Source organism: Euprymna scolopes, chromosome 12, assembly GCF_053919585.1.
Source record: "Euprymna scolopes isolate OS-2025 chromosome 12, ASM5391958v1, whole genome shotgun sequence".
NCBI classification, from domain to species: domain Eukaryota; kingdom Metazoa; phylum Mollusca; class Cephalopoda; order Sepiida; family Sepiolidae; genus Euprymna; species Euprymna scolopes.
In genome coordinates, this window is record NC_136493.1 from 64,307,115 (window position 1) to 64,333,455 (window position 26,341).

The 26,341-nt window shown below is 32.8% G+C and overlaps 1 protein-coding gene across 1 annotated transcript in view; it reads left to right on the forward strand.

Moving 5' to 3' along the window:
* LOC145291304 (anosmin-1-like) overlaps window positions 1-26,341 on the forward strand; it is a 555,266-nt gene that overhangs the window by 172,075 nt on the left and 356,850 nt on the right. The window contains exon 3 of the mRNA XM_080137002.1: window positions 17,071-17,281. Coding sequence (XP_079993128.1) covers window positions 17,071-17,281 — 211 coding nt within the window. The remainder of the gene's footprint in view (window positions 1-17,070; window positions 17,282-26,341) is intronic.

Below are 26,341 nucleotides of genomic sequence, written 5' to 3' on the forward strand. Positions count from 1 at the left end.
AAAGCATTTGAACAGAGAGACATTTTATTTTTTTTCTTTTGAGGACCGGAAGAGATATGCAAAGCATTTGAACAGAGAGACATTTTATTTTTTTTCTTTTGAGGACCGGAAGAGATATGCAAAGCATTTGAACAGAGAGACATTTTATTTTTTTTTCTTTTGAGGACCGGAAGAGATATGCAAAGCATTTGAACAGAGAGACATTTTTTTTTTCTTTTGAGGACCGGAAGAGATATGCAAAGCATTTGAACAGAGAGACATTTTATTTTTTTTCTTTTGAGGACCGGAAGAGATATGCAAAGCATTTGAACAGAGAGACATTTTATTTTTTTTTTGAGGACCGGAAGAGATATGCAAAGCATTTGAACAGAGAGACATTTTATTTTTTTTCTTTTGAGGACCGGAAGAGATATGCAAAGCATTTGAACAGAGAGACATTTTTTTTTTCTTTTGAGGACCGGAAGAGATATGCAAAGCATTTGAACAGAGAGACATTTTATTTTTTTTCTTTTGAGGACCGGAAGAGATATGCAAAGCATTTGAACAGAGAGACATTTTCTTTTTTTTTCTTTTTAGGACCGGAAGAGATATGCAAAGCATTTGAACAGAGAGACATTTTTTTTTCTTTTGAGGACCGGAAGAGATATGCAAAGCATTTGAACAGAGAGACATTTTATTTTTTTTTCTTTTGAGGACCGGAAGAGATATGCAAAGCATTTGAACAGAGAGACATTTTTTTTTCTTTTGAGGACCGGAAGAGATATGCAAAGCATTTGAACAGAGATACATTTTTTTTTTCTTTTGAGGACCGGAAGAGATATGCAAAGCATTTGAAGAGAGAAACATTTTTTTTTCTTTTGAGAACCGGAAGAGATATGCAAAGCATTTGAACAGAGAGACATTTTATTTTTTTTCTTTTGAGGACCGGAAGAGATATGCAAAGCATTTGAACAGAGAGACATTTTATTTTTTTTCTTTTGAGGACCGGAAGAGATATGCAAAGCATTTGAACAGAGAGACATTTTATTTTTTTTCTTTTGAGGACCGGAAGAGATATGCAAAGCATTTGAACAGAGAGACATTTTTTTTTCTTTTGAGGACCGGAAGAGATATGCAAAGCATTTGAACAGAGAGACATTTTTTTTTTCTTTTGAGGACCGGAAGAGATATGCAAAGCATTTGAACAGAGAGACATTTTATTTTTTTTCTTTTGAGGACCGGAAGAGATATGCAAAGCATTTGAACAGAGAGACATTTTATTTTTTTTTCTTTTGAGGACCGGAAGAGATATGCAAAGCATTTGAACAGAGAGACATTTTTTTTTTTCTTTTGAGGACCGGAAGAGATATGCAAAGCATTTGAACAGAGAGACATTTTATTTTTTTTTCTTTTGAGGACCGGAAGAGATATGCAAAGCATTTGAACAGAGAGACATTTTTTTTTCTTTTGAGGACCGGAAGAGATATGCAAAGCATTTGAACAGAGATACATTTTTTTTTCTTTTGAGAACCGGAAGAGATATGCAAAGCATTTGAACAGAGAGACATTTTATTTTTTTTCTTTTGAGGACCGGAAGAGATATGCAAAGCATTTGAACAGAGAGACATTTTATTTTTTTTCTTTTGAGGACCGGAAGAGATATGCAAAGCATTTGAACAGAGAGACATTTTATTTTTTTTTTGAGGACCGGAAGAGATATGCAAAGCATTTGAACAGAGAGACATTTTATTTTTTTTCTTTTGAGGACCGGAAGAGATATGCAAAGCATTTGAACAGAGAGACATTTTTTTTTTCTTTTGAGGACCGGAAGAGATATGCAAAGCATTTGAACAGAGAGACATTTTATTTTTTTTCTTTTGAGGACCGGAAGAGATATGCAAAGCATTTGAACAGAGAGACATTTTATTTTTTTTTCTTTTGAGGACCGGAAGAGATATGCAAAGCATTTGAACAGAGAGACATTTTTTTTTTCTTTTGAGGACCGGAAGAGATATGCAAAGCATTTGAACAGAGAGACATTTTATTTTTTTTTCTTTTGAGGACCGGAAGAGATATGCAAAGCATTTGAACAGAGAGACATTTTTTTTTCTTTTGAGGACCGGAAGAGATATGCAAAGCATTTGAACAGAGATACATTTTTTTTTCTTTTGAGAACCGGAAGAGATATGCAAAGCATTTGAACAGAGAGACATTTTATTTTTTTTCTTTTGAGGACCGGAAGAGATATGCAAAGCATTTGAACAGAGAGACATTTTATTTTTTTTCTTTTGAGGACCGGAAGAGATATGCAAAGCATTTGAACAGAGAGACATTTTATTTTTTTTCTTTTGAGGACCGGAAGAGATATGCAAAGCATTTGAACAGAGAGACATTTTTTTTTTCTTTTGAGGACCGGAAGAGATATGCAAAGCATTTGAACAGAGAGACATTTTATTTTTTTTCTTTTGAGGACCGGAAGAGATATGCAAAGCATTTGAACAGAGAGACATTTTTTTTTCTTTTGAGGACCGGAAGAGATATGCAAAGCATTTGAACAGAGATACATTTTTTTTTCTTTTGAGGACCGGAAGAGATATGCAAAGCATTTGAACAGAGAGACATTTTATTTTTTTTCTTTTGAGGACCGGAAGAGATATGCAAAGCATTTGAACAGAGAGACATTTTTTTTTCTTTTGAGAACCGGAAGAGATATGCAAAGCATTTGAACAGAGAGACATTTAATTTTTTTTCTTTTGAGGACCGGAAGAGATATGCAAAGCATTTGAAAAGAGAGACATTTTATTTTTTTTCTTTTGAGGACCGGAAGAGATATGCAAAGCATTTGAACAGAGAGACATTTTATTTTTTTTCTTTTGAGGACCGGAAGAGATATGCAAAGCATTTGAACAGAGATACATTTTTTTTTCTTTTGAGGACCGGAAGAGATATGCAAAGCATTTGAACAGAGATACATTTTTTTTTCTTTTGAGGACCGGAAGAGATATGCAAAGCATTTGAACAGAGAGACATTTTATTTTTCTTTTGAGAACCGGAAGAGATATGCAAAGCATTTGAACAGAGAGACATTTTTTTTTTTTTCTTTTGAGGACCGGAAGAGATATGCAAAGCATTTGAACAGAGAGACATTTTATTTTTTTTCTTTTGAGGACCGGAAGAGATATGCAAAGCATTTGAACAGAGAGACATTTTATTTTTTTTCTTTTGAGGACCGGAAGAGATATGCAAAGCATTTGAACAGAGAGACATTTTATTTTTTTTCTTTTGAGGACCGGAAGAGATATGCAAAGCATTTGAACAGAGAGACATTTTATTTTTTTTCTTTTGAGGACCGGAAGAGATATGCAAAGCATTTGAACAGAGAGACATTTTTTTTTTCTTTTGAGGACCGGAAGAGATATGCAAAGCATTTGAACAGAGAGACATTTTATTTTTTTTCTTTTGAGGACCGGAAGAGATATGCAAAGCATTTGAACAGAGAGACATTTTATTTTTTTTCTTTTGAGGACCGGAAGAGATATGCAAAGCATTTGAACAGAGAGACATTTTTTTTTTTTTCTTTTGAGGACCGGAAGAGATATGCAAAGCATTTGAACAGAGAGACATTTTATTTTTTTTCTTTTGAGGACCGGAAGAGATATGCAAAGCATTTGAACAGAGAGACATTTTTTTTTTCTTTTGAGGACCGGAAGAGATATGCAAAGCATTTGAACAGAGAGACATTTTATTTTTTTTCTTTTGAGGACCGGAAGAGATATGCAAAGCATTTGAACAGAGAGACATTTTATTTTTTTTCTTTTGAGGACCGGAAGAGATATGCAAAGCATTTGAACAGAGAGACATTTTTTTTTCTTTTGAGAACCGGAAGAGATATGCAAAGCATTTGAACAGAGAGACATTTTATTTTTTTTCTTTTGAGGACCGGAAGAGATATGCAAAGCATTTGAACAGAGAGACATTTTATTTTTTTTCTTTTGAGGACCGGAAGAGATATGCAAAGCATTTGAACAGAGAGACATTTTATTTTTTTTCTTTTGAGGACCGGAAGAGATATGCAAAGCATTTGAACAGAGAGACATTTTATTTTTTTTCTTTTGAGGACCGGAAGAGATATGCAAAGCATTTGAACAGAGAGACATTTTATTTTTTTTCTTTTGAGGACCGGAAGAGATATGCAAAGCATTTGAACAGAGAGACATTTTATTTTTTTTCTTTTGAGGACCGGAAGAGATATGCAAAGCATTTGAACAGAGAGACATTTTATTTTTTTTCTTTTGAGGACCGGAAGAGATATGCAAAGCATTTGAACAGAGAGACATTTTTTTTTTCTTTTGAGGACCGGAAGAGATATGCAAAGCATTTGAACAGAGAGACATTTTATTTTTTTTCTTTTGAGGACCGGAAGAGATATGCAAAGCATTTGAACAGAGAGACATTTTTTTTTCTTTTGAGGACCGGAAGAGATATGCAAAGCATTTGAACAGAGATACATTTTTTTTTCTTTTGAGGACCGGAAGAGATATGCAAAGCATTTGAACAGAGAGACATTTTATTTTTTTTCTTTTGAGGACCGGAAGAGATATGCAAAGCATTTGAACAGAGAGACATTTTTTTTTCTTTTGAGGACCGGAAGAGATATGCAAAGCATTTGAACAGAGATACATTTTTTTTTCTTTTGAGGACCGGAAGAGATATGCAAAGCATTTGAACAGAGAGACATTTTATTTTTTTTCTTTTGAGGACCGGAAGAGATATGCAAAGCATTTGAACAGAGAGACATTTTATTTTTTTTCTTTTGAGGACCGGAAGAGATATGCAAAGCATTTGAACAGAGAGACATTTTATTTTTTTTCTTTTGAGGACCGGAAGAGATATGCAAAGCATTTGAACAGAGAGACATTTTATTTTTTTTCTTTTGAGGACCGGAAGAGATATGCAAAGCATTTGAACAGAGAGACATTTTATTTTTTTTCTTTTGAGGACCGGAAGAGATATGCAAAGCATTTGAACAGAGAGACATTTTATTTTTTTTCTTTTGAGGACCGGAAGAGATATGCAAAGCATTTGAACAGAGAGACATTTTATTTTTCTTTTGAGGACCGGAAGAGATATGCAAAGCATTTGAACAGAGAGACATTTTATTTTTTTTCTTTTGAGGACCGGAAGAGATATGCAAAGCATTTGAACAGAGAGACATTTTTTTTTCTTTTGAGGACCGGAAGAGATATGCAAAGCATTTGAACAGAGATACATTTTTTTTTCTTTTGAGGACCGGAAGAGATATGCAAAGCATTTGAACAGAGAGACATTTTATTTTTTTTCTTTTGAGGACCGGAAGAGATATGCAAAGCATTTGAACAGAGAGACATTTTTTTTTCTTTTGAGAACCGGAAGAGATATGCAAAGCATTTGAACAGAGAGACATTTTATTTTTTTTCTTTTGAGGACCGGAAGAGATATGCAAAGCATTTGAACAGAGAGACATTTTATTTTTTTTCTTTTGAGGACCGGAAGAGATATGCAAAGCATTTGAACAGAGAGACATTTTTTTTTCTTTTGAGGACCGGAAGAGATATGCAAAGCATTTGAACAGAGAGACATTTTATTTTTTTTCTTTTGAGGACCGGAAGAGATATGCAAAGCATTTGAACAGAGAGACATTTTTTTTTCTTTTGAGGACCGGAAGAGATATGCAAAGCATTTGAACAGAGAGACATTTTATTTTTTTTTCTTTTGAGGACCGGAAGAGATATGCAAAGCATTTGAACAGAGAGACATTTTATTTTTTTTCTTTTGAGGACCGGAAGAGATATGCAAAGCATTTGAACAGAGAGACATTTTATTTTTTTTCTTTTGAGGACCGGAAGAGATATGCAAAGCATTTGAACAGAGAGACATTTTTTTTTTCTTTTGAGGACCGGAAGAGATATGCAAAGCATTTGAACAGAGAGACATTTCATTTTTCTTTTGAGGACCGGAAGAGATATGCAAAGCATTTGAACAGAGAGACATTTTTTTTTCTTTTGAGAACCGGAAGAGATATGCAAAGCATTTGAACAGAGAGACATTTTATTTTTTTTCTTTTGAGGACCGGAAGAGATATGCAAAGCATTTGAACAGAGAGACATTTTATTTTTTTTCTTTTGAGGACCGGAAGAGATATGCAAAGCATTTGAACAGAGAGACATTTTATTTTTTTTCTTTTGAGGACCGGAAGAGATATGCAAAGCATTTGAACAGAGAGACATTTTATTTTTTTTCTTTTGAGGACCGGAAGAGATATGCAAAGCATTTGAACAGAGAGACATTTTATTTTTTTTGATTTTGAGGACCGGAAGAGATATGCAAAGCATTTGAACAGAGAGACATTTTATTTTTTTTCTTTTGAGGACCGGAAGAGATATGCAAAGCATTTGAACAGAGAGACATTTTTTTTTCTTTTGAGGACCGGAAGAGATATGCAAAGCATTTGAACAGAGATACATTTTTTTTTCTTTTGAGGACCGGAAGAGATATGCAAAGCATTTGAACAGAGAGACATTTTATTTTTTTTCTTTTGAGGACCGGAAGAGATATGCAAAGCATTTGAACAGAGAGACATTTTTTTTTCTTTTGAGAACCGGAAGAGATATGCAAAGCATTTGAACAGAGAGACATTTTATTTTTTTTCTTTTGAGGACCGGAAGAGATATGCAAAGCATTTGAACAGAGAGACATTTTATTTTTTTTCTTTTGAGGACCGGAAGAGATATGCAAAGCATTTGAACAGAGAGACATTTTTTTTTTTTCTTTTGAGGACCGGAAGAGATATGCAAAGCATTTGAACAGAGAGACATTTTATTTTTTTTCTTTTGAGGACCGGAAGAGATATGCAAAGCATTTGAACAGAGAGACATTTTTTTTTCTTTTGAGGACCGGAAGAGATATGCAAAGCATTTGAACAGAGAGACATTTTATTTTTTTTTCTTTTGAGGACCGGAAGAGATATGCAAAGCATTTGAACAGAGAGACATTTTATTTTTTTTCTTTTGAGGACCGGAAGAGATATGCAAAGCATTTGAACAGAGAGACATTTTATTTTTTTTCTTTTGAGGACCGGAAGAGATATGCAAAGCATTTGAACAGAGAGACATTTTTTTTTTCTTTTGAGGACCGGAAGAGATATGCAAAGCATTTGAACAGAGAGACATTTCATTTTTCTTTTGAGGACCGGAAGAGATATGCAAAGCATTTGAACAGAGAGACATTTTTTTTTCTTTTGAGAACCGGAAGAGATATGCAAAGCATTTGAACAGAGAGACATTTTATTTTTTTTCTTTTGAGGACCGGAAGAGATATGCAAAGCATTTGAACAGAGAGACATTTTATTTTTTTTCTTTTGAGGACCGGAAGAGATATGCAAAGCATTTGAACAGAGAGACATTTTATTTTTTTTCTTTTGAGGACCGGAAGAGATATGCAAAGCATTTGAACAGAGAGACATTTTATTTTTTTTCTTTTGAGGACCGGAAGAGATATGCAAAGCATTTGAACAGAGAGACATTTTATTTTTTTTGATTTTGAGGACCGGAAGAGATATGCAAAGCATTTGAACAGAGAGACATTTTATTTTTTTTCTTTTGAGGACCGGAAGAGATATGCAAAGCATTTGAACAGAGAGACATTTTATTTTTTTTCTTTTGAGGACCGGAAGAGATATGCAAAGCATTTGAACAGAGATACATTTTTTTTTCTTTTGAGGACCGGAAGAGATATGCAAAGCATTTGAACAGAGAGACATTTTTTTTTCTTTTGAGGACCGGAAGAGATATGCAAAGCATTTGAAAAGAGAGACATTTTTTTTTCTTTTGAGGACCGGAAGAGATATGCAAAGCATTTGAACAGAGAGACATTTTTTTTTCTTTTGAGAACCGGAAGAGATATGCAAAGCATTTGAACAGAGAGACATTTTTTTTTCTTTTTAGGACCGGAAGAGATATGCAAAGCATTTGAACAGAGAGACTTTTTTTTTTCTTTTGAGGACCGGAAGAGATATGCAAAGCATTTTAACAGAGAGACATTTTTTTTTCTTTTGAGGACCGGAAGAGATATGCAAGGCATTTGAACAGAGAGACATTTTTTTTTCTTTTGAGAACCGGAAGAGATATGCAAAGCATTTGAACAGAGAGACGTTTTTTTTTCTTTTGAGAACCGGAAGAGATATGCAAAGCATTTGAACAGAGAGACATTTTCTTTTTTTTTCTTTTGAGGACCGGAAGAGATATGCAAAGCATTTGAACAGAGAAACATTTTTTTTTCTTTTGAGGACCGGAAGAGATATGCAAAGCATTTGAACAGAGAGACATTTTTTTTTCTTTTGAGGACCGGAAGAGATATGCAAAGCATTTGAACAGAGAGACATTTTTTTTTCTTTTGAGGACCGGAAGAGATATGCAAAGCATTTGAACAGAGAGTAATTTTTTTTTTCTTTTGAGGACCGGAAGAGATATGCAAAGCATTTGAACAGAGAAACATTTTTTTTTCTTTTGAGGACCGGAAGAGATATGCAAAGCATTTGAACAGAGAGACATTTTTTTTTCTTTTGAGGACCGGAAGAGATATGCAAAGCATTTGAACAGAGAGACATTTTTTTTTCTTTTGAGGACCGGAAGAGATATGCAAAGCATTTGAACAGAGAAACATTTTTTTTTCTTTTGAGGACCGGAAGAGATATGCAAAGCATTTGAACAGAGAGACATTTTTTTTTCTTTTGAGGACCGGAAGAGATATGCAAAGCATTTGAACAGAGAGACATTTTTTTTTCTTTTGAGGACCGGAAGAGATATGCAAAGCATTTGAACAGAGAGACATTTTTTTTTCTTTTGAGGACCGGAAGAGATATGCAAAGCATTTGAACAGAGAGACATTTTTTTTTTCTTTTGAGGACCGGAAGAGATATGCAAAGCATTTGAACAGAGAGACATTTTTTTTTCTTTTGAGGACCGGAAGAGATATGCAAAGCATTTGAACAGAGAGACATTTTTTTTTCTTTTGAGAACCGGAAGAGATATGCAAAGCATTTGAACAGAGAGACATTTTTTTTTCTTTTGAGAACCGGAAGAGATATGCAAAGCATTTGAACAGAGAGACATTTTTTTTTCTTTTGAGGACCGGAAGAGATATGCAAAGCATTTGAACAGAGAGACATTTTTTTTTTCTTTTGAGGACCGGAAGAGATATGCAAAGCATTTGAACAGAGAGACATTTTTTTTTTCTTTTGAGAACCGGAAGAGATATGCAAAGCATTTGAACAGAGAGACATTTTTTTTCTTTTGAGGACCGGAAGAGATATGCAAAGCATTTGAACAGAGAGACATTTTTTTTTTCTTTTGAGGACCGGAAGAGATATGCAAAGCATTTGAACAGAGAGACATTTTATTTTTTTTTCTTTTGAGGACCGGAAGAGATATGCAAAGCATTTGAACAGAGAGACATTTTTTTTTCTTTTGAGGACCGGAAGAGATATGCAAAGCATTTGAACAGAGAGACATTTTTTTTTCTTTTGAGAACCGGAAGAGATATGCAAAGCATTTGAACAGAGAGACATTTTATTTTTTTTTTCTTTTGAGGACCGGAAGAGATATGCAAAGCATTTGAAGAGAGAGACATTTTTTTTTTCTTTTGAGGACCGGAAGAGATATGCAAAGCATTTGAACAGAGAGACATTTTATTTTTTTTTCTTTTGAGGACCGGAAGAGATATGCAAAGCATTTGAACAGAGAGACATTTTTTTTTCTTTTGAGGACCGGAAGAGATATGCAAAGCATTTGAACAGAGAGACATTTTTTTTTCTTTTGAGGACCGGAAGAGATATGCAAAGCATTTGAACAGAGAGACATTTTATTTTTTTTTCTTTTGAGGACCGGAAGAGATATGCAAAGCATTTGAACAGAGAGACATTTTTTTTTTCTTTTGAGGACCGGAAGAGATATGCAAAGCATTTGAACAGAGAGACATTTTTTTTTCTTTTGAGGACCGGAAGAGATATGCAAAGCATTTGAACAGAGAGACATTTTTTTTTGTGTGCTCTTTATGTATTTACATCCAGTTGTGTAATATACATATGTGACTTGAATGAGAAGTTCATCCGATTTGAGTATCCGATAATAGTTGCAATTCATTGATGCAAACATATTTGATAGGAAAACATTTTTCATTTTGATGGCAAGTGAAAAAAAGAAAAATAATGGTTTGAAGTGATTTAATTTTTACTCTTTCTTATCTATCAGTTGGAAATAGGGCTGGAGCGCTAAATGTTTTAGTTTCGATTCTACCTGATGGCGTCCAAATCGTTTTTTTTTATTTTTGAAATCAGTACATTTTAGGTACAATATAATATTCAACAGATAATTGGTTCTGCAATAATAAATACGAAATGTACATGAATTAAAATATATTTAAGCGTATTTTACGACTAAGAAATGCCGGGTGCAACCAGAAAATAAAGACTTTGTGGTTTGGTAACTTCTATTGCTGTACTAAAATGACTAAGCAAAGAGAGAACGCCTGACTGCATAATATATAAATACGAACGAACCTATTTTTGTCATGAAGAACATACTGATAAGCAAGTGAAAGCATATATATATATATATATATATATATATATATATATATATATATATATATTATTATATATATATATATAATGTATATGGCGATTAAGCTACACTGAATATTCCGCGTTTCATCCACTCTAGGACTCTTCAGGCTTATGCGCGAATTCTGCGGTTGTTTATCGTTTTTATATGCTCCTCTTCTATTGAGATTTTAGTTAGCCAATCAGCTTTCTAGTATCCACCGCGCCCTTCCTATCAGCCAAAGGGCATGCATTTTATTGGACAAAGGATCTGTTTTAAAACTAGGTTAGTGTTTTTTTCTTTGAGTTCTCAGTATTTATTCGCTAGTGTTGTTTTTATACGGTGTTTTTTTATTGTTGAATGTACTTTTGTGGTCATAGTATCGGGTTTTGAAATCTAAGGAAGTCATACCTGCGTAATATTTCTTGTTATTCGGGTTTTCTTTCGCAAATATTGTTGCCTGATAAACTACGCTTTTGGTTAGACATTTATTTTGAACTGGGCAAAGTGTGCGGTGTCTACAGTTGCATTTATCTTGTTCGTTATTAGTATGTAGATTATGCCTTCATGAAAAGTTTGCTATCCTGTACTTTAAAGAACCCCAACATCTATTAAACTGTAGAAGAGAAATAGCAAATAACTGTGTTCACAAGATAAAATTTACTTTAGGATAGCGATACAAAATAGTTTTAAAACTATCAAAAACAATAGAAAATAAACAAATAAATAAATTTTAAAAAATAAATAAACATGAATATACATAAACGGTCACACATATATGTATGTATGTATATATATATATATATATGTATATATATGTGCATGTATGTATGTACACATATATATATTTATATATAAACTAATAATAAAAAAAACACTAACCTAGTTTTAAAACAGATCCTTTGTCCAATAAAATGCATGCCAATTGGCTGATAGGAAGGGCGCGGTGGATACTAGAATGCTGATTGGCTAACTAAAATCTCAGAATTCTCGCATAAGCCTGAAGAGTCCTAGAGTGGATGAAACGCGGAATATTCAGTGTAGCTTAATCGCCATATACATTTTATAAATTACTAACTAGCTCTACCTACGTATTTAGCACTTTTGAAGTAAATACTTAAAGTTTACGCATAAATCTATACTTTCGTATATTAATTTTATGTGAGTAAATTAAGTAGTTATATATATATATATATATATATATATATATACACAGGGTGTCCACAAAGTCTGGCTGCATAATCTACACAGTGCCCACAAAGTCTGGCTGCATAATGTAGCCAGACTTTGTGGACACCCTGTATATATATGCTACTTTTATTTACAGATTTATTTATAGATCATTGAAATAGGCTATAATCGGGCTGTATTTTATATATAAGAGAAGAGATGAATGTCCAGGAGAAAAGCAGAACAAGCATTCTTCATTAGACCAAATATGTATTTCATTACAGGAACTGTTATTTGGGACGTTGACTGGGCACGAGTGAACGTAAACAAAGACTAGTATTCGGACGCATGCATGAAACCATTGTCATGCCAACAATAGAACCTTATATTTAACTGATTCTGAATCGCCATTGCCAATGCACAAAGGAACTCATTTTGGTGGAAGTAAAACAGAAAATAAATAGTTCTGCAAACTTTGTAGCAAATAAAGAAATGTTGGATTTGTTTTTATATGATTGATTTGTATCGTGCATAATCAGAAAACATATTTTTGTAGGTTTGTCTATGTGATAGCCGCATAAGTATTAGTAGGTATACTGTGAATGGTTCTGACCCCCAGTGTGAATCTAAAAATGAGTTTTTACAGATATCATGATGGTGTTCTGATTGAAAGGATTAGAACTTATTACTGATGGGATTTAATAACCTCTATCCCCGTGCTGAAAATACCAAGCAGAAAGAGAACCGGATAATATATAAAGGTTGTTGAATGTGAATAAAACTATATTTTTTTCTGTAGAAACGATTAATGATAATAAGAGATTGAAAGAGATACAAAACAGAAATATATTTGCAGCTTTTGGATAGAAAGCTATACTCCTCAATGAAATAGGGGAAAATCTAATATTACTTCATATATAAGATTATGAAGAGCATCAAAACAATAAAAAATATATTTGACCTTTTTATATAAATATCCGGTTGAGAGCATGACGAACGAACTATATACACTGATTTTCAAAAGAAGAAATAAAGACTGAAAGAATGATACTATAATTCTGTCTTCTCCTTTTTTGAGGAGGGTAGTGTACCATTTATTCTGTTGTGATGATATCATCGCACATTTTAGGGGAGATAGTGTTCGTTTAGAACACTATCTCCCCTAAAATGTGCGATGATATCATGACAACAGAATAAATGGTACACTACCCTCCTCAAAAAAGGAGAAGACAGAATTATAGTATCATTGTTATATAGGAGTTTCATTAAAAGAGAGTCTTAGAGAGAGAGAGAGAGAGAGAGAGAGAGAGAGATGTTGTTGTAAGAGTTCTAGAGAGGGATGTTGTGAGAGAGATTGTTCGTTCCGTGTTCGTGTTATGACGATTCATATATATTAAAAATATGTTAATTCTTAGGTTAATAGATGTGTTGCTATGTGAAGCTCTTAGAGTGAGGAGATAGTGTTCAGACAGTCTTAGTGTAGATATGAGATGTAGATTCACATTGTGGATATGAGATGTGTATGTCACGACATTTTATAACACAGACATATAATAATAATTCACTTTACCTTTTTGTAAGAATCACAAACACAAAGACGAGCTTTATCAAAACACATGATGGGTTTATTTCTTCACGACCGGACGTGGTTTTCTCATTAAGAATTCAAAGCTTCACATATTAAGTTTCAAAATGTGATCGTCTCGCTTCTAGACGATTGAAACCCATGTCTGGACCCAGATTATCGCCTGACTCTGACCTCCTCTGAGTTTTTTCACTAACTAACTCTCACTTCCTATATTGAGACATCCATGCATGTCCGGCCACGTGAGCAAAATTCACGTGTCACCATGCGCGACTTTGCACGTTTCCGACATTATGATTTCCCAATAACCTATTTTTTCTTTGATGTTTTTACAAAGGAATTCAACCTACATATCTAATTTATTTAACCCATATTTTATTATCCACATTCTTTCTAACAATTGAATAGTTTATTTATTATTTATTTCATCAGAATTAACACTTTACTGGACATTCCATTTAAACCTATTGTTCTTTAAAACTTATATCCAAGGTTCGATTTCTGCTTTCTCTCATTTTATTTTCATTTTGAGTAATCTCTCTATTTTTATACTTACATGAAAAGGGGACAGCCCTTATCATGTAACATCATGAAGAACATGCCTATACTACCCCCAAACCAGGAGGCTATGCATGGGAGTAATATATCATGACATGAACATATACGACACAGAATTAAATAAGCAAACGCCGTTTTAATTTTAATATAGTTAGAATAGGTTTGAAAAAAATCTTTCGCATTTATTCATAAAGATAATATTAAAAATAACAGCAAGTGTGAAACGCTGAAATAAAAATTAGACGGAAAAATATAGTTGCTATCTTTATAAAAAAGTGAAATATGTTAGTATTTTCTAGTTAAAATAAACATGTTTATAAACTTGTTGTAATTTCTTAACCAGCTTCTTTCTCGACTTGTTTAAATGAAGACTAAATATCCTCAACCTAACTTTTATTTTGGTGTTTCATCATTACCATGAAACTTGATACAATTGAAGATTTTTAATGTTTTTTCGTTTATTTTTTACTAAAACGTAGTTTATGTAAAAATAATACAAACTGTGAATAATACTGAATTCTATCTCACTAAATAATTTATGCCTTTGAAATAGGAATTAACTCCAAATAAAAGGGGTATTTTCAGACTATTGTTGATAGAATAAACCAAAATATGCTCTTTTCACGTTAATACTACTACTTCTATCTAATCTAATAGGTGCTTTCGCTTTGCAAGAACATAATTGTTTGTCTTTTAAATTTCTTTGTTTTGAATGTTTTCAATTTTTATTTCGATTTTTCTTGTCATGTACTGAATATTTGTTAATGAAACCAATATAAAATCTTAGCCTATTTCATTCTAAACACGTAGTTCTTAGAGAAGTGAAAAATTTTGCATTCGAAGAAAGTTATGTAAAAGTTTATGTTATGTTATGAAAATTTAAGATTTTTTATTTTCAAGGCATTATTATATACAAGGAAGTGGTTGCTTAGTGGTAGCAGTAGGAGGAGGAATATAGACGGAGAGATAGATAGTAAGGGGCAATATTTACTAATATAAAAAAATGTTTATATAAGACAAAAACTGTGTATGCTTGCCATGATGTTTGTTTGTCACGTTATTTGAGGACATATTTTAATATCTAATAAAACAGATAAGAGGTGGTTAGAAACTTGGTTTCATTAGAGTTCTGGAGGCCTCCTTATTTTACTCAGTGCTTTTAGTAACGCTCCAGAGGTCTCCTTGTGTTATTTTATTTACTGCTCACATATGGAATTGTTTGTTTTCTTCATTATATTTTGCTTCAAAGTTGTAGATTAATAGGTAAAACCATTATTACTATGTGCGTGTCATGTCGAAATTAATATAAATTCAAAAAATTATGGAAAATGACCTAATAGAAAAATAATTTCAAGGAAAAAAAAAAACAATGCATTTCATATGAAAAAATTATTACGTATTCACGTGTCAAAGGCAAGATAAGTTATTTTTCTACTTACATGGATAATTTTTTGAGTTTAACATATTTTAAAATGCTTTCTTACCAATAAAAGTAGTGTATAACACATTATTGTTACCAAAGGCAAGATAAATTACTCTTAAATAGGAAAAAAGGTATTTGTACAGAATTCTACTAATATTAAAAACCAAACAAAATCTTACCTGTGACGGTAAGGTCGTACAACAAAAACTGATGCAAAATCATCCAGTTTTATTTTTAAGTAAGAAATAAGGTACGAGATGCCTTCAATAAGTTTCCAGACTTTTTTATACAAGCAATTAAATTGTTGTAGACACTTGGAAATTCAGTATTATTGCTATACATCTTATGACATGACTGACCAATTTTTACAACTTGAGGTTCAAATGAATAGATATGTCAGGAATTGTAATACCTGATTGTCACAGTTGGTGAATTTCAAAAATGTAATCTGGACATGAGGACACTTTATAAGACGATGTGCAATAAAATTCCCTTTTAAACTTGAAAAAATATCACAAAAACATATGGAATGCTTCGGACTACATTGGACCATAAAGCATCAGTTTTGAGTGGCATAAGAGATTCAAGGAAGGCGAGGAGTCTTTGAGGGATGATGAGAGGTGTGGAAGAACTAAGGAAGTCAGTACACCAAAGATGATTGACCAAATACAGAATTTCATGGATAAGGACTGTCATGTGTCTATGGAGACAATAAGTGTTTGATGTCTGTGAGAACAGTACACACAATTATTCATGAGGAACTGAAGATGTGGAAGATTTGTGCAAAGATTGTCCCAAAGATGTTTAGAGAAAATCAGAATGACGTTGTCATGACAACAGATGGTTGAGCTGATCAATTCAGATCCTGCAGTTCTTAATGCTCTGATGATCTGCGATGAAAAATGGATCTACTGCTATGACTCATTTGTAGGGCGTAATGAAATGTTAAGATTCCTACAACAATGTTGAAGAACTCCATATTCCATATTTCAATTGAGATAGCTGGCCATTGAATGATTATAACTAATACTGATATTGTTGGATCCTATTATATATGCAGTTGAGGGCTTAGAAGAAATCAACAAATACATGCACAGCTTGTTGTTCTTGGCTATTATGCATTCATTTATATGGCAGGTTAGGTTAGAATTTGTCTGTTGATCTGTTTTGCCTGAAACTGAGATATTAGAGAAAAAATTGTCCAGCATAGGGCGAATGCAATTTAACAAAAAACGGTCGTAGATTTAAGAGAATATAATTACATGAGTTTGTAAGAAAATGCAATCAATATATCTATAAAAGTGAAAGTGCCTGTTTGAAATGCAATACATTTAAAAAGTCATGGTCATCCAAACGAGTATTGTTGGACCTTTGGAGAAATATGCGCTTTCTCAGTGTTTATTGACGACTTTTATCTAAGTTTTTATGTGGTTAAACAAAGTCTCTCTCTCTCTCTCTCTCTCTCTCTCTCTCTCTATATATATATATATATATATATATATATATATATATATATATATATATATATATATATATATGAGAGAGAGAGAGAGAGAGAGAGAGAGAGAGAGAGATTAATAGATTTCGTTAGTTTTGTTAAATGAAGGAATTAAAAGATTGGATTTAAAAACAGTTGTCATTTCATATTGTACTTTAGTTTTATGTTTTAGTTTTTAGTTTTAATTTTCCTTCAATTGTGTTTTTTTTTTACTTTTTAGGAGGATGAAGGGGAGTGTTTAAAGACATGTAACTATCTACGTGCCAATGCCGTGACCAAGCCAGGCAGCTGCCCCCAGGCACTTGCAGCTATAGGCTTTGAGGCTGCCTGTATGGAGAGCTGCACTGCCGACACTCACTGCGATGGTCACCTGAAGTGCTGTGCCAATGGCTGTGGTTGGACATGCCAAGAACCAGTTAATCTTGGCACAGGTAATAGATGAAGCTTGATTCATTGTCATTCTTCAGATTTCTTTCAATTTCCTCCTATCTGTTCATCTCTTCCATTTTTTCTCACATATTCTTATTTCCTCTTCTTTATATATTTTTCATTTTATTTCCCACATTGTTTTAGAATAAGTCCTTCCTTTTCATTCTTCCTTTCTGTGTGTTAATCTCTCTCTCTCTCTCTCTCTCTCTCTCTCTCTTATATATATATATATATATATATATATATATATATATATATATATATATATGAGAAAGGTCACCAACAATTGGTATGCATTTTTTAACATAGTTTTATTATTCCGTGTTTTGACTTTTCATTCAAAAAGGTATCATATTTAGATCACTGTAATAATGTTTTTAAATCATTGAAATAGTTTTTACACGTTTCAGACGTCCTGTGAAGCGTTTACAGTATTCAAAATGTGAAATATATAATATATATTTAAAATGTGTTCAAAATGTATAAAAGCATTTTCGCAGTCCATTTTGGTGACATGTTTCCGAGCGGTGGAAATGTCTGTAAATGATTCTAAAGGTCTTCAAGGATGTGTTCCACCCCTACCCTAGCTTATTGGAGGGTCAGACCATGGTCATTGCTGTCTTTTGCTTTTCTCTCTCTTTTCTTGTTTCTCCTTTTCTACTTTTTTTATTTATTTTTTAATTTTTTTATTACTTCGGTGGAAGTGAGGGGCACGTTAGTACTTGGCCAAATGAGTGAGTAGGGGTGTGTGTGTGTGTGTTTGTGCTTCCTTGTATTGGTTTGTAGAAAGTGTTGTATGTCTAATAGTTTTATAACATTACAAATTTATTTGCTTACCTAAGAAAGCAGATGTGATACAAGGTCCTTTTTAATGTGTGTGTGAGGGGGGGACCAGTTCCCCTGAAACAAGGGTAATTGGTAGGGATGTGTTCATTTAATTTTGATTATTATTGTTTGGATTTTTAATTTTAGTTTTTTTCTATTGTGATTTTTGTTTTAATCTTAGGGCATTCCTAATGTTATGTTGGTTTAAATAAAGAGGCTTATTTATAAATAGACGTGATTTTCTAATGTTCTTATTTATTTGTGTCCCCATGTCAGGGCCAGAACCAGGATTGCTTTTTAGTATGGGGAATATCTCGCTCCCCAAAAGGGAGGGGCACCTGGAAAAGCACAAGTATAAGAATGAGAATTATCTCAGTCATGAAGGATTTAACCTGCACTGACTGAGGGTAGGAGGGGTGGGTGCAATGTCGGAACAGATACTATACTGTGGTTCTATGTATTTTTGTAGTTTTTTGAGGTAAGGTTGAAGAGGACGCTTCTCAGGACGTCTGAAACGTGTAAAAGCTATTTCAATGATTTAAAAACATTATTACAGTGATCTAAATATGATATCTTTTTGAATGAAAAATCAAAACACGGAATAATAAAATAATGTTAACAAATGCATACCAATTGCTGGTGACCTTTCTCATTTAAATATACATCTTTCTCTCGTTGGAATCTCTCAACCAATTTTATATATATATATATATATATATATATATATATATATATATATATATATATATATACCACTCTCTAAATAAAAATCTACCTTGAAAAAAAAACATTGACTGCAAAAAAAAACTTTTTCAGTTCTTATAACATTTCAGTGATAAATTCCAGAAAAGAATTATATATATATATATATATATATATATATATATATATATATATATATATATTGATGGTGGTGGTTGTCCACGGAGGTGGCTCTGCAGCCCCAGTCTAGAGGCACATAGTCTAGAACATTGGGGGCACTGGGAGTCAGTTGTTGTGATCACCGCTGAAGCTGCTCTGTGTGTCTCTCTCTGGCAGCAGTGAGTTTCTGGCTATGAGCCTTTTCAAAGTTGGCAACAGCATTGTGAGTTGAGCCTCGCGATTTTGGTCTGTCCATAGCATGTCCCTCTAGGTCTCCCAGTTTGATATGACACCATTGCAGATTGACTTTAACAGTGTCTTTATACCACAGTTTTGGTCGACCTTGGTTTCTTTTGTCGGCCTGGAGCTTTCCGTACATCAGGCATTTAGGCAACCGACATGCATCCATTCGAATCACGTGTCCAACCGAACAAAGTTGAGTCTTGATGATGGTGGCCTCTATACTAGTGGACTTAGATTTGTCAATGACCTTCAGATTGGTGATGTGATCCTGCCATTTGATTCCCAGGATGGAGCAGAGAGCTCGCATGTGAAAGAGCTCCAGTTCCTTTATATGCCTGCGATACAGTGTCCACATCTTACACCCATAGAGCAGGGAGAGAAGGACCACAGCATTGTAGACCTTCAGCCTCGTAGATAGGCGGATGTTGTGTTCATCGAGCACTCGATTGTGGAGTCTTCCCAGTACTTGACTTGCCTTGCTGATTCTGGTGTCAATCTCTCTGTCCAAGGAGCTATCACAAGATATGGTGCTTCCCAGATATTTGAAGTGATTAACGTTGGCAAGTGGTGTGTTGTTAATGGTGATGGTGGGAGGAAGAGAGTTGGAGTATGGTGCAGGTTGGTGGAGCACCTCCGTTTTTCCAAGACTGCTTGTCAAGCCGAAGAGCTTGGATGCCCCAGAGAAGCGATCCAGCATCTGTTGTAAATCTTGTTCTGTATGGGCCACTAGTGCATAGTCATTGGCAAAGAGAACCTCTTGGATGAGAGTGTTCAAGCTTTTTGTCTTTGCTGTGAGTCTCTGTAAGTCGAAGAGTCGAAGAGGAAGCCATCCAAGCGGTAACGAATGTAGACACCCGTCTGCAAATCCTGGACAGCATGGGACAGCATAAAGGTGAAAAAGATGTTGAAAAGGCTAATACGCAACCCTGATTCACATCGTTGCTGACAGTGAAAGTGTCTGTGATATTACCATTTGAGAGGACCTGATTAGTCATGCCATCGTGGAAGAGCCTGATCATTGACACAAATTTTGGAGGACATCCAATGCGCTCAAGGACTGTCCAAAGTGCCTCTCTGTTGACGGTGTCAAAAGCTTTGGTCAGGTCGATGAATACAGAATAGAGAGGTTTTTTTTCTGTTCAATGCACTTCTTTTGAAGCTGTCTTAAGATCTTAAGATATATATATATATATATATATATATATATATATATATATATATATAAATATCGATAACAGTATAGTTTTATAATAAGAAAGATGGTTTATCTTAACACTTCATAGCAGGTTCATAGATCATTAGATCATTGGAAATGTTTTAATAAATCTCTGAATATTGTTATTGATTTCAGTACAAATTCCAACTGATCAGGAAAATGAATACGGAAACACATTTTAGAATTATTTTTACTAGTCAGTTAAATTACCATTCAAATGTATGAAATGTTCAGAAGTTGATTAATGGGCTTTTAATTGGATTACTACGAGACTGCAGGTGTGGCACATTTATTAAATATCTATATTTATCTCTCTCTATCTCATATATATATATATATATATATATATATATATATATATATATATATATATATATATATATATATGAGATAGAGAGAGATAAATATAGATATGTGATATTATTTTAAATTTAAAATTTTAAGAAATATAAAAAAAATGTTGCCGGAAATTATCTTACTTATCAATTGGGCTGACATCCTTTTGTGACTTCTCTAATGTGATAATTTATTCTGCAAGTTTTCTCTTTCTGAAATGTTATAAGAATTGAAAAAAAATTTTTTTGTAGTCATTACTGGTAAGAGTCACCTCTTAATAAATATAGTTGTATTAGTTGTTATAGTTTCTGTGAAGAGTGCTCAAGTGCTTATTGGTTATAAAACCTATGTAGGTCAATGTCCCAGATTTTGAGAAAGACTTTATAACACCTAGTATCACGATCTCTGCTTTTCTTTTTGATAATTTCTTTTTTCCTTCATTTTCATCTTTCTCATTGTTCACTTAATTTTTTCTCTTATTGACTTTTCTTCTTTTTCGTTGACTGCTTCTTGAGAAATTTCATTCTCACCTCATTGGTTCTCTTCTTGATTTATCTCTATAGCTCTTTCTTTTCATATAATTGTTTTTTTTTATTCTTTTATTTAACCCTTTTTTATTTTCGTTTCTTTTTCTCATCAATCCTCATATATTTTCCTCCATATTTTTCATTATCATTTTTTTTCAAACGTTTTTCCATTATTCAAGTCTCAAAATGCTATATTTCCTTTTAATATTTATTTTCTACATTTTTCTGTAAATCTCTCTTTTTTTTCTTTATGCTGAACATTTGATATTTTGATTTGTTTGAGAGAATATTTACATACACTTTCCTTGCTAAGTTATTAATATAAACCAGGTCAAAAACCTTTGCAAAGTCATTAAATCAAGCTTAAATGTCATTTAAACAAGCTTAAATGTATTCAGAAAATTTGCCTGAATTATATATTGCAATTACCTTTTATTTCTTCTATTACACCATTTTTTTCATTAGATAGATAGATAGATGAATTATATACATGTGTGTGTATTCTTCGTTCATCGGAACGATGAGGATTATCTCATCATCCTGCAGGATAAAGGTAGTGAAATAAATGCAGAGTACTGATAAGCCCTATCTGTATTTGGAAAGTTCTACTGTAGTGAGAAGAGGGAATGGTGGCAGATGTCAACGGTTTCAAACATTGTTTTATGTTTCTCTGCACCAGCTTTTCTGTCACTTTCATATTACTGGGCATCGTTGCGAACAGCGACCCACCACTTTGTTCTATCTGAAGTTGTCTGCTCCAATAATGACAGATCAACATTGAATGCTTTCAGTGTCTTTAAGTCATTTTCTTTGGTCACCATGGGAGCGCTTGTCGTGTTGGAATTCACCAAACGGAAGCTTTTTGATGAGTCTGTATTCTATCATGTGGGCTACATAATATGCTCAGCAAAGTTGGGCTTTCATCAGGACAGTAGGGATGTTTGGAAGCCCGATATGGGTGAGGATTTCTGTGTCTGGTATCCTTTTCTGCCAGTTTATATCAAGAAGTTTTCTCTGTCTGGTGGTGTGGAAGTGATAATTTTTCTAGCATACCGTTTGTAGACAGTTCATGACTCACATCTATAGAGAGTAAGAGTGTGAGTGTGCAAAGGCAGCATTTGCTTTGGCGAGTCTGGTGTTGATTTCATGTTGATTTATTACAGGAGAAAATACTACCAAAGTAGATGAATTTGTCAACCACATTGAGTCTTTGCATATCGTTTTTCTAAAAAAGGTTGACGCATTACCTCGGACATTTTGGGACTGATTGTTAAAAAACAAATTGTCACAGCCGCCTTAGTATATGTCTGCATTGCATCTCTCTCTAGACATTTAGCCCTAACACTACAACCAGTTGTTACCGGGTCCAATTCTGCATTTTTGAACTATAGTGTTATTACATCCTCTGTAACTGACTAAGACATACATAGATATAACATATTCTTTCCGATTTCCCAATCCTAAGTAATAACGTTTCCCTAACCATGTTCCACATTTTCTGATTGGCTAAGAGGTGCCATTCTTGTATTCCAAAATAAAACTAATTCCTAAATAAACAAATACTTCTAAAGGTTTACAAAAATGGCATCGGTCTTCATGTGAGACACTATCGCTTAAAAAAATGTAAATATATTAACCGTACATATACAGACAGGCAATTAAATACTAATAACCTTTAATTACTGGAACAAACGTGCACAAGTAAAAAAAAAAAAATTATATACATAACGTCCTTTTCGTCCTTGCTTGCACATCCTGAACACTAAAAAAATGGAAACCAACAATGGTTTGGGAATGTAAACATGTACAACATACTGACACAAAGCTATTCCCTTTTCCCCAAATCAAAACCTGCCCTGAAAAAGATGTTTTTTTTAATTGTTTTTGTTTTTGGCATTTATTATTCTGGTTGACAATTTGATTTTTTACACTGATTACAGTCGCTCTCCACATGAGACTAGTACTAAAAAAAAAGAACTACAAACATATAACCTGCTCAGAAACAGACAATTAAATACTGACAACCTTAATTACTGGAACAAACGTACAAAACGTAAAAAAGTTTATATACATAACGTCTTTTTTGTCTATGCTTGCACGTCCGGAACACTCTAAAAAATTTAAACACAGCAAGTGTTTGGGACTGTAAACATGTGCAAAATACCTTGTTTTTCTTTAAATTTTGTACACCGATTACCTACGCTACATTAAATTTCATTTCATTATATACTTTTGTTTTCATTTCATTATATACTTTTGTTTTTATTTCATTATATACTTTTGTTTTTATTTCATTATATACTTTTGTTTTTATTTCATTATATACTTTCGTTTTCATTTCATTATATACTTTTGTTTTTATTTCATTATATACTTTCGTTTTCATTTCATTATATACTTTTGTTTTCATTTCATTATATACTTTTGTTTTTATTTCATTATATACTTTTGTTTTTATTTCATTATATACTTTTGTTTTTATTTCATTATATACTTTCGTTTTCATTTCATTATATACTTTTGTTTTTATTTCATTATATACTTTCGTTTTCATTTCATTATATACTTTTGTTTTTATTTCATTATATACTTTCGTTTTCATTTCATTATATACTTTTGTTTTTATTTCATTATATACTTTCGTTTTCATTTCATTATATACTTTTGTTTTTATTTCATTATATACTTTCGTTTTCATTTCATTATATACTTTTGTTTTTATTTCATTATATACTTTCGTTTTCATTTCATTATATACTTTTGTTTTCATTTCATTATATACTTTTGTTTTCATTTCATTATATACTTTTGTTTTCATTTCATTATATACGTTTGTTTTTATTTCATTATATACTTTTGTTTTCATTTCATTATGTACTTTCGTTTTCATTTCATTATATACTTTCGTTTTCATTTCATTATATACTTTCGTTTTCATTTCATTATATACTTTTGTTTTCATTTCATTATATACTTTTGTTGGCACCAGTTTGAATTCTGTGGAGTATTTTATTTAATTTAATTTATTTTTATGCAATTTTATTTAATTTTATTTTATTTTATTTAATTTTACTTAATTTTATTTAATTTCTGTTCAAGAGTGATTCTCGAGATTGTGCACATATAAACTTTTTTTCTTTTGTTGGGGGGGGGTAAATTTTAATATTAGATGCACCTCCACAATTTACTTTAGAATGACGACTTTTATATGTTTTCGGCTATGCTGATTTAGAAAATCTCATTCAAATCTTGCTGAGAAATTACTCATAGAGATATAAAGACCTGTATTATACACTGTAATTCCCTGGCTGCCACATTTGTATGCACACGTGATAAACACTGCCACAGCCAACCCCCAATTTTTTTGTTAGTATTTGCAGGTGGGTATGCTGACAACGATTATCACAATTTTGAGGGAATTATTTTCCCCCTTCCCTCAAAAAGGGCGGTTGTCTACTCGAAAGGCTTTCTTTACATAGGGATGTTGGGGGTGTTTATTCCGCACACCGTTTTTAGGATGGGGAGTTTGGTGGTGTCTATTCCAAAAGCGGTTTTTAACAGGGAGAGTTTAGGATGCCTATTCTAAGCACTGTTCTTAACATGACAATACTCAAAGAACTGAAGTTAAATTTTGTTTTACACATTAAAAAATGACGACATAAAACTGGAATTTAATTGAACAACAAATGGAAACAGCTAACACTGATTTCAATCACTCTAAACAGTTCATGTATAGTGAGAGTTCCTAACTTCTAAAACTTCTGTTTTTACTTTCTATTATAATTCTAAGGGACCATTTTTCGTAATTTTATTAATTCATACTGATTTACGCATTCCCTTAGTTGCTTTTTGTAGATTCAAACAGTACCTGCAGGTTATCGCCCCAAACCAGCACTAACTGGAGAATGTCAGTGTCAGTAGGAGAGAAGTAGATTTGTTTATCCCACGTGCATACAAACCTGGCAGCCAGTGAATAATAGTGCCTAATACAGGTCTTTATATCTCCAAAAGTACGTCTCCGCAAAATTTGAATAAGATTTTCTTAATCAGCATAGTCGAAAACATAAAATTCGTCATTCTAAAGACCAAGAAAAAATGTTAACGTATGCACAATCTCAAAAATCAATTAGAAAATTAAATAAAATACTCCACGGAATCCAAAATTGGTGAAAACACAAGTATATTAAGTAGTCAATCAAATTTACGTTGAATCTGTAGCGTAGGTAATCGGTGTAAGAAAATCTAAAATAAAACTTTTTTTTTTCAGGCTAGGATTTATTTGGGAGGGGATAGTTTTGTGTCAGTATTTTGTACTATTGCTGTTTAGAGTGTTCAGGACGTGTAAGCAAAGATGAAAAAGACTTTATGCATACAAAGTTTTTTACTTTTCCACGTTGGATCCAGTAATTAAGGCTATCAGTATTTAATTGTTTGGCTGTTTATGAGCAATTAATGTTTGTTATTTCTGGGATTTTTTTAGTGATAGTATCTCATGTGGAGAGCAACATGATTTTTGTACACCTTTAGAAGTGTTCGTTTATATAGGAATTAGTTTCATTCTTGAATATGAGAATGGCAGGTCTCAGCCAATCAGAAAAAGAGGGAACATAGTTAGGGAGACGTTATCACTTAGGATTGGGAAATCGGAAAGAATATGTAATGTATTCTTAGCCAGTTACAGAGGATGTAATAACACTATAGTTCAAAAATGCAGAATTAGACCCGGTAACAACTGGTAGTAGTGTTAGGATGAACTGTCTAGAGAGAGAAGTAAGGGCTCCTTTCTCTTAAGATTTTGCTCGTCGTAGCATTTTCATATCACGGCTGCATGTGTCTGTAATGGTGAGAAAAAGCTATATATAATAGTACCTAATAGGCTAGATTTATGTAATGTATATCTGGTGTTGCAAACCTACAATAATTTGGTATGTTGTCACATTATTATATAGGATATATATATATATATATATATATATATATATATATATATATATATAATTATAAGAAAAGACTATACACCCCCTTCTCTTTATGTCATAATAAATGTATGTATT